We start from the raw sequence: 9,344 nt of genomic DNA on the forward strand, positions 1-9,344 counted from the left end.
ATATGAAAAATTTAATTGTACAAGTGTTAGTTATTTATCAACAAACATCTATTTACGTTTTGACAACAAACTATTTATGATTAACAATAATACATTTAAACTTTTAACAAGTTAGAAAAACTAACGAGATAAGTTTAATTATATGTGTTAGTTATTCATCAATAAATTTTATTTGTATTTTGACAACAACCCATTCATGATAAATGATAATACATTTGAATTTTTAACAATTAAAATGAATGAAGTTTTAAAACTCTCAATTTATAATTGATTATGTCAAATTAATATGTAACATTACTAAACTAACAAGTACCATTTAGGAATTAATAAAACACCATTATGTTATAATATGTAAGTGATTTAGAATTGGGTTGCTACTTATATTTTTCTTGCCATATATAATAAAATGGGTTTGGTGGTTCGATAACCACCTAACATTTTTTATGACTAAGGGGTTATAAGATCAAATCTCCATTGACAATTTTTATCAATTATCCTTGAATAAAAGTGTCATTGGTGCTAGAGCTCTAGTAACAATGTGGGTAACTTTTTTTTTTTATTTTAAATTTAGGTGGCAATATTTAGTGATTTTATGTAAAAAATTAATTTCATTCAAGAAGTAATAAAGTGTAGTGAAAATTTTAAATCTTTTAATCCTTGAATGGTATAAATTTCCTTTGGTGGTCCATGGTTGATATTTTCTCAAAAAAAAAATCACATAACAACATGTATTGCATCAAGAATTATATAGATGAGTTTTCCAATTTACATATCAGCGTGAATGTATAAATATAAAATTTACTCTATCTGACAAATTCTTGAGATTCTATGTGATCTAATATATTTTTCCAATTTTCTAATTGTCTTGCCGAAATCTAGGAGATGTAGTTAAATTATCCATGTAATATGAAAAGGATAAAGTTTTTCAATTTAAGCTTATTAAATTTTTATCTTTATAAAATATTTTCTCTTTCACGTGTAACACTTTACTAATAGAAAATTGTGAAACAATAAAATTGAAAGAAAGTAATTAACAAATTATCCTATTATACAAATGAATTATAAAAAATTATTATTTTTTGAGACACTATCATGTACTAAATATAAACATTTGTTCTACTGAGATTCCAAAATGATTTGTATATTAGACAAATTTTCTCCATGCTCGGAGCCTAGGATGGTGATTCCTTTTTTCTTTTTTTGGTTTTTTCAACGTTGTGTTTGACACAACTGAGCCCAGATGAAGCCCAACAATTGGGCCACGTAGCCCAATATATGTGGACAAAACGAAATGCTGAAAAAAAAAAAAGGGAACCAGGAAGGAAGAGTGTGTTGGCTTTCTCTCTTTCATGATGCTATCCGCCTCTGGCCGAGCCACCAGGGCCTTCGTACTCGTCAAATGTCCAACAGCTCTAAAATTCCCTGTTTGGAGCAGAACCCACTTTGACCCCCGACGAAGAAAATCGCGTTCAACGTTCTCTTCTGCTGCTCGTTCTCGCATGGGAGATGTAACTGAAGGGGCTATCACATTGCAGGAGTGGCAGGGATGGGGCACCACTTCCCCTTTGCCCTCCATGGTTATGGAGATCGTTGGGGATTTGAAGGCTTTAGAGAAAGAAGTTGACGCCAACATGAGCTTTGGTGGTGTTGGTGGGAAACTTCAGGTATTGCAATTGAAGCATTGCGATTATATACTTCTCCCTGATTTTCTCTTAGTGGATGCTATCTAAGTCTATTTCACATGAAGTTTCTACCAGTATGGATTTTGTAGCTTATTGTTTTTGGCCTTTCAGTAGGAGAACTAAAATTAGCGGTAATGAGTATGTCAGCTTAGGAAGACCCCACAACTTGGACTTATTTCATTGATGTTAGTCTCCACTAATTGAAAGGGTAATGCAGGATGGTATCTATTATCTTTGTTTTTCAGTATGACGTATTACTGAAACTCTGGGAGTGAAAAGGAAATATCAACTCTGTTTCAATTCAAGAATGCCTCCCTTTTGTGAATAACTTCTTACTTCTGGAAGCTCTGTTGTAATTCAGGGAAATATTGGAACTCAAGAAGATAAGAAACATCGAGCGACCTATCAAGCACTAGGTGATTCGGAAAAAAAGCTTCAATTCTACGCAGCTCGACAAATAGCATGTCGCTTGCTTGGAAGCAGGGGTTACCTATGTCAGAAGGTTTAAACGTGACAGTGGCTAGAACATGATATTGATGAATGATGATGCATCAAGCATCGTCCTTTTCTTTTTAAAATTTTCACTTACTGGCTATTTATTAATTGACGCAGTGCTGGCTTCCTATGGAGGATTGTATGTGTTCAAAAGTCACATCTCGTTCTTTGTGGCCTGGAATAAGATTTTGGTTGTATATGCATCCAAAGGTTTAACTATACCTGGTCATTTTCTTACCATTATCTTTTATGTTCATTTTTCTTAGAAACATTTACATTTTTGTCATCATTTGCAGGATTTCTTGCGACAAAACAACACTGGAAAGATATTGTGGCAAGTCTTTGGCGTTGAAGCAGCAACTTTGTGCCTTTTTGGTATTCCTGAACATGAAGAAATCATGTGGAATTCATTGAAACTGGCAGGTCTCTCAATTTGAAGTAATCATTGAACAATGCTTATGGTAGCTGTTTTATGATATAGTCAAATGATATGTTGAACTAATATTTGTTCATATACAATTTCTTGTGTCTAATATCTCTTGTGGTAGTAGGTTAAACTTGATTATTATATTCATTTGGATACAAGTAGGTGATTAAATTTTGTTGTTCTGCCTTGTCATTGTCCAACTCTGGTGATTTATGTTTAGTTGCTTTGGCGTTTGCTTTATTATCAATTCAGGAAAAGACAATGTTTGGTGCCTCTATCCCAACAAGAGTGCAGTAGTAAAATCAGTTCAAGATGCATTTCGTCAGGAACTAAATGGAAATTATGAAGTCACACTTGCAAAGGTTATGTATACATTTTTTTTTTCCAGAATTATGTTCTAGGTAGAGTATTGATTATATCTGCCGTTGAGTGGTGTGTTGGAGTGCACCATGAAGTAGTTTACTCTATTTTAATCTGGTCAAATTCATTTCAGTATTTGGTATATTGAATGTCAAGTTGTCAACCCGCCTTTTGTAACTCTGTTCAACCTATCAAATAGAATATCATATTATCAGGTTCTTGCAAATGAGAAAATATGAAATTTGATCTATTGGTGCTTGAAACTCCTCCTAGCACCTTAGCTGCACCCTCCTTGGCAGATTCCATGCTAAAAAATAAGTTACTTCAGTATATAATGAAATCATTTGATATTAAGTTGCACTCGGATGCGCCCCTTGAAGATTTTCTAGGAAGGCATGATGAAGAATTTACAGATGATTCATAATTTAAGAATAGAGTTACGCTGCCTTAAGGCCTGGGAAAACTAAAAATTCAAATAAAGTGGACGCCTGGCATTACAGTTACAACTGGTAGGTGGATGGTTATGTGAAGGGAATATCTTTTCTATATAGTGTGTGGCATAGGACTGTAATAAGGTAAAGTTTAATTTTAATTAATTGGAAAAAAAATTATTGTTACTTTTAATAGACTGCAGCCGGTAATGAATTTATTTTTGCTTCAAAGCAGACAAAAGATAAAACTCTGAATTTCATTTTAATTGATGGCACATGGAGCAATTCAGCAGCAATGTTCAGGCGTCTCCAGGTAAATTTAGCAATCATTTTGTTTTGTTTACAAGGATTTCTTGACTGAGTCCTAGCCGAATAGGACCATTATCTTTTTCCTGTTTGTTAGGTACTGAGATAGGATAAAACTTCATGCTACTGTAAGTTCTATAATTGTTGAATGGCAAATGAAAGTTTGTAGTTGGCCAGAGTTTCCAGGAATTTAAAAGTTAGCAGGTTAACTTGAAGAATGTGCAAGCAGAATAGCCGCTTCATTTTATGCTATCCATGCGCAATAATATCCTTTGTATTTAAGAACACATGCATTCCTTTCAAATATGTATTAAATCCAAGATTATTCTTACAGACTGCATTCGAGATCATGTCTGTTAAAATCTGGCTAGGCTTGTACTCATTTGTTATGTAGTTAGTTATCACATATTCGTCCGTTATGCACAAATTGCTACTGCAAAAAATTGTTCAAGAAGCTTTCTTACTATCCTGATTGTAATCTAAAAGCTGTGGAGCGTAGAATTCACACTCCATTGACGAGAGATCTGTTGGATTTGTCAGTGATATAGATCTGATGGTAGAGCCAACGAACCTGATTGTATATCTATTGAAGTGTGGAAATGTTTAGGTGAAGAAGGGGTGAGATGGTTAACCAAGTTATTTAATGTGATCTTACGGTCCAAGAAAATGCCTGATGAGTGAAGGAGAAATACATTAATTCCTATTTATAAAAATAAAAGAGATATTCAGAATTGTACTAACTATAGAGGGATTAAACTCATGAACCACACAATGAAATTGTGGGAGAAAGTAATTGAGCACAGGTTGAGATTGGAGATAAATATTTCTGAGAATCAGTTTGGTTTTATGCCAGGTAAATCAACTACAGAGGCGATTTATCTACTAAAGGGATTAATGGAAAAGTATCATTGTAAAAATAAAGATTTACATATGGTTTTTATTGATTTGGAAAAAGCTTATGACCGTATACCAAGAGAAGTGCTTTGGAAAGCGTTGAAAAAAAAAGGGAGTACGGATTGCTTATATTAAAGCCATACAAGATATGTATGAGGGGGTAAAAACTAGTATAAGAACGCCTAGTGGTCAAACAAAAGATTTTCTTATAAAGATTGGATCACATCAGGGATCATCTCTGAGTCCTTATCTGTTCAACTTGATTTGAAATGTTTTGACGGAACACATTCAATGGTAAATTTTCAAATGTATGCTCTTCGTAGATGATATAGTTCTTATAGCAGAGACAAGAGAAGAGGTTAATTGCAAACTTGAGTTATGGAGGAGGACATTGGAGTCGAAAGGTTTCCGTTTGAGTAGGAGTAAGACGGAATATTTATATTGTAAATTTGGTAAGAGACTATTCGACAATAATTTGGAAGTAAAATTGGGAGATCAAATTATACCTCAAGTGGAAAAGTTTAGATATTTGGGAGCCATTATTCAAAATGATGACGAAATCAGTGGAGATATTTCACATAGGATTCAAGCTGGGTGGTTTAATTGGAAAAAAGCTAAAGGAGTTATTTGCGACCGTAAGGTGCCTAATAAACTTAAAGGAAAGTTTTATTGCACTGCTATCAGACCGGCAATGTTATATAGTAGTGAATGCTGGGCTCTAACGGGACAGCAAAAGTATAAAGTTGGAGTAGCAGAGATGAGAATGTTACGATGGATGTGCGGACATACACGTAAAGATAAAATTCGAAATGAGCACGTACGCGAAAAAGTGAGGGTAGCGCCTATTGAGGAAAAAATGGTAGAAAATCGGTTGAGATGGTTTGGGCATGTACAAAGAAGACCAAGGGAGGCACCAGTGAGAAGAGTGGAACATATAACTTTGAGTCCGATTAAGAGGGGTAGAGGAAGGCTTAAGAGAACACTCTTGGAAGTTGTTGAACGCGATCTCTTAATTAATAATATTCTTAAAAGCTTGATAAATGATAAAGCACAATGGCGTCTTGCAATCCATGTAGCCGACCCCACCTAGGTGGATTAAAGGCTTGTTGTTGTTGTTGTTGTATAGATGTGCTTTTCTAATTGATAGAATGACTTCAAGTTGGATTACCTTTAACCAAGTAGCCCTTTTGATGCTGAAATGTTACGTTGTGAATTTTTATTCTCATCAGGACCGAGCAAAGTCTATATGGGGAGATGACGACCTTCCTTGTATATCCTTGACTCCGGGTGCTTCTTCCATGCATAAACTTCGGTGAGAAAGTGTTAATAATCCCCCCCCCCAAATGTTTCTCTCCTATCTTAGTTATAATCTCTTTACTTATTGTAATTCATGACTATCTAAGGTATTTCAATTCAATTGCAGGCCCCAACCATCCTGGGATCGTACCTGCACTGCAGGTGCTGCTGCTGGCCTTCTCTCTGAGCTTCAATCTCTTCCACAGTTTAACTCTATTGGATTGGATAAACAGGCTGGAGCAGTGGAAGATACTTTAACAGTCCTGTTAGAAGCCCTAACAACGCGTCGCCTTCGCATGGGCAGGTCCATAACCCGGAAAGTAAGACATACCAGTAACATTAGATAAAAGATCTAACCAGGTTTCTCTACCAACTTGGGCAACATGCCCTCTTGCAATTTTGGAAATGAGGAAATTGTTAATCATGTACATGTAGGAACAAGGAAGGGACATGTTGGAAGTGGTGGTTAATGAATGTTATGAATGACAGGAATCTTCCAGTTTTTCCATATCTAAATCTGATACAGGTTTTAAATTGAAGCCTTCAATTTCAGCTCAAAGAATCTCCCACTAAATCTTCCCTACACTTGCCATTCCTTGATAGAACTATACGACTGTGTTATGATATTAGTTACGACCTGCAAAAATCACTTTAAGCGTGTACCATCATTTGCTTCTATTGCGTGCGAAATACAAGTTTGATAAAGCTCTCCAGGATCTGCGTGCTTTGCATTATTACAAGTGAAGCTTCAGTTGTTTGTAGCTTTTTACGGGACAGGGTTGCATGCTTAAATTTATTTTTCGAACTTAATTGTAAGCATAATAGACATTCAAGCGACAAATAACACCAGATGATAACCAATATGGAACCAATGAAATTCAAAGTTCATATGGTCACTGCATCCACATGATAAATTATTCTAGCCAATGTTATGGAAATCTAATTAGCCAAGTCTTGAGTTCAAGATTGAATATTTATTTTTATCAAAGATAGTGATTAAATATATTTAAAAACAGTATTCTACCCTCCTAAACTCAAAAAGGGTAATAGTTAACACCACCCTCTGTTTGTCGAGAAGCGCAAGGCTGGAATGCAGCGTGGGATTTTCAGAGCATTTCCTTTTAAAGTTGAATGGTATATGAAATAATATGGCTTTAAATACTGAATACCTCAAACTTCATAATATAGGTCACAATAATTGGCGACTCATATTAGAAAAAGAAAGTTGATTTAAACTTATCTAATCTAAACTTTTGTATTGATAATTTTAAAAAAACACAAAAATAAAAATAACTGGACATATTTTCTAGCGTATCATATATATATATATATATATATAATATTATTTGACTTATAAGTTGTAAAGTTTATATATCCACAATAATATTGACGAGGCACAAGATGGATCAACCAAAACAAAAGATAACAAGTATTTTATAATTTACAGATATCATATTTGCATGTTCCTTTAGGTGAATGTGAATATCCTGGAAGTTGGAGCCATTAAAGAATGATGGATATTAGAGTCCAATAAGCGGGACGCTTCTAGTTTGATTTGGGGCAAAACAAGAACTAAAATTTGACTGATAACAACCAAATGCTAATATTAAGAGGCAAGGACAGCCATTCAAGTTTTTGGCAGCCTCACGAAAAGCGCTTTCTTTCTTTGATCCTTACCATCACATCAATGCCTTTGAACCTTCAATTCACAGAAAGCCATTTTCTCATTCCTTTGAACCTTCACCCAAAAGGGAGGGGAGAGTGACCCGACTATCCCTTTGCGGATTTCGGCCCCACCCTCGTCGTCCATATTTGAAGCCAACCAACAAAGAGAAAATGGCTTCCGATGCTGCATTCTCTTTCATTCTCTCTTCCTTTCTTTTCATCGCCTTAGCCTCTGCTGCTCCATTTCTTTCGGGTGACTCCATTTTCTAGTGCTTTTTGTCGAACTTGATATCTTTTTCAGTAACTAGTGAGTAATTTTTGTTTGGGCAATTTTTATGTTTACAGAGGATATATTTGAGTCTGGGGCATACACAGGTCGTTCTCTCCTCCAGGCTAAGAAAGGTAATGCCTTTTCATGTTTTTTTCTTTGGGGCTTTCTGTTTCCCTTGAGCTCTTTGTGGTTTGTTGAATTCTAATTTGGTTTACGCTTAGCTTAGATGCAGACAATCGAGATGTAGCAATGTGTTTTGAATATTGACGTTTTTTTCAGGAACCTATAGTGACGTTGTTCTTGCCAAACACAAATCAGTCTGAGCATGCTAGTTCTTATGGAATAGTTTTTAACGTGGCTTGTTGTTCCGATATCGTTTCCGCTTCTTCTGATTGAATATTACTTTTCATCACAATGTAGGATCTTTTTCTTTTCTTCTTCTTCTTCTGGAATATTGCAGGAAGCAACATTCTATGATGTCAATTTTGCTTCAGTTACAGCGAAAGCATTTCTCTGTTTTTTTCTTCATTCAAGCTCTTATTGATTTTCTAAATTTAGACATGCTGCTTCGATATTTTGTGTGTATGAGCCTGAAGCATGTAGGTTGAAATCCAACGTAAAGGGAAGAACTAGAACAGTTTGGTGATGAGAACACGTATGGCAAAAACAACAAGCAATCTGTGGTTTGACGCATTGTTGTTACAGTTTAATTTACATTAGAACAACAGCCCGAAGAGGTATATTAGTTTAGGTGTTTAGGTCACAGGGGTTTTTCCAAAGCGAGCGTAAACTCTCCTGGACACCCCTGCAATACCAAAAACAAAAGACGACATATAGTTTGAAGTTTACTTGCAAGTCAAGCATAGCACTTGAATGACCACTCGCACTTTTCTCTTGAGACATTTTCTAATAAATGAGCTATCCCATGATGATACACCGTGGTCTTGCAGCTTGTACCGTGGACTTTCAAAACCAGAACTACACAATCCTTACAAGTCAATGCAAGGGACCTCTGTATCCACCCACTGTTTGCTGCAATGCTTTCAAGCAATTTGCCTGCCCTTTCGCGGATCAGATAAGCGACATGACGACAGATTGTGCTACAGTGATGTTCAGTTACATAAACATCTATGGAAAATACCCTCCTGGCCTCTTTGCTAACGAGTGCAAAGAAGGCAACGAAGGTCTTGATTGTCGATCAGTTGATGCAGCCAGTCCTACTCCTTCTAGCAATGGTAGTAACTTGGTTGCTCCTAAGCACTCTCTGTTGCTTATGCTCGCTTCTTGTTTCATGGCCATGTTCTTCCTCTTCCACTTGGTCTGAATATGAATGGCTGAAATGGAAAAATAACCCCTGTACTACTACTTATTGATGCCATTTTTTCTTGTACAAGTCTCATTGCAAAGGCAAGTTTCTTTGTTGCTGGGGTTGATGTTTTCAAATCAAGATTGCTTGGAATAGTATATTACAATATAGTTTATGCTTTGTTGAATTGATTCTTGGAGAAATTAGATCA

At 35.6% G+C, this 9,344-nt stretch overlaps 2 protein-coding genes across 2 annotated transcripts; both read left to right on the top strand.

The window, feature by feature from the left end:
* Positions 1–1,327: 1,327 nt before the first annotated feature.
* Positions 1,328–6,407, top strand: LOC129314305 (uncharacterized). Its single transcript, XM_054957710.1, has 8 exons — positions 1,328–1,664; positions 2,044–2,184; positions 2,295–2,387; positions 2,474–2,600; positions 2,857–2,966; positions 3,631–3,708; positions 5,825–5,907; positions 6,019–6,407. The coding sequence occupies exons 1-8, from the start codon at positions 1,350–1,352 to the stop codon at positions 6,236–6,238; spliced, it is 1,167 nt and encodes a 388-aa protein (XP_054813685.1). The 5' UTR covers positions 1,328–1,349; the 3' UTR covers positions 6,239–6,407.
* A 1,078-nt stretch (positions 6,408–7,485) lies between these two features.
* On the top strand, positions 7,486–9,344 carry LOC129314665 (GPI-anchored protein LLG1). The gene is made up of 3 exons (XM_054958162.1): positions 7,486–7,809; positions 7,902–7,958; positions 8,778–9,344. Exons 1-3 carry the CDS (start codon positions 7,728–7,730, stop codon positions 9,149–9,151), a joined length of 513 nt encoding a protein of 170 aa, XP_054814137.1. The 5' UTR covers positions 7,486–7,727; the 3' UTR covers positions 9,152–9,344.

Source organism: Prosopis cineraria, unplaced genomic scaffold, assembly GCF_029017545.1.
Source record: "Prosopis cineraria cultivar Desert tree isolate PC_DT_omini unplaced genomic scaffold, ASM2901754v1 PC6, whole genome shotgun sequence".
NCBI lineage: Eukaryota > Viridiplantae > Streptophyta > Magnoliopsida > Fabales > Fabaceae > Prosopis > Prosopis cineraria.

Excerpts from the sequence above, each read along its gene's own strand:
- LOC129314665 (XM_054958162.1), top strand. The coding sequence starts at position 7,728 with ATGGCTTCCGATGCTGCATTCTCTTTCATTCTCTCTTCCTTTCTTTTC. Across the intron at positions 7,810-7,901 it reads TGCTGCTCCATTTCTTTCGG|AGGATATATTTGAGTCTGGG; the intron begins GTGACTCCATTT and ends TTATGTTTACAG. Across the intron at positions 7,959-8,777 it reads TCTCCTCCAGGCTAAGAAAG|CTTGTACCGTGGACTTTCAA; the intron begins GTAATGCCTTTT and ends GTGGTCTTGCAG.
- LOC129314305 (XM_054957710.1), top strand. The coding sequence starts at position 1,350 with ATGATGCTATCCGCCTCTGGCCGAGCCACCAGGGCCTTCGTACTCGTC. Across the intron at positions 1,665-2,043 it reads GTGTTGGTGGGAAACTTCAG|GGAAATATTGGAACTCAAGA; the intron begins GTATTGCAATTG and ends GTTGTAATTCAG. Across the intron at positions 2,601-2,856 it reads GAATTCATTGAAACTGGCAG|GAAAAGACAATGTTTGGTGC; the intron begins GTCTCTCAATTT and ends TTATCAATTCAG.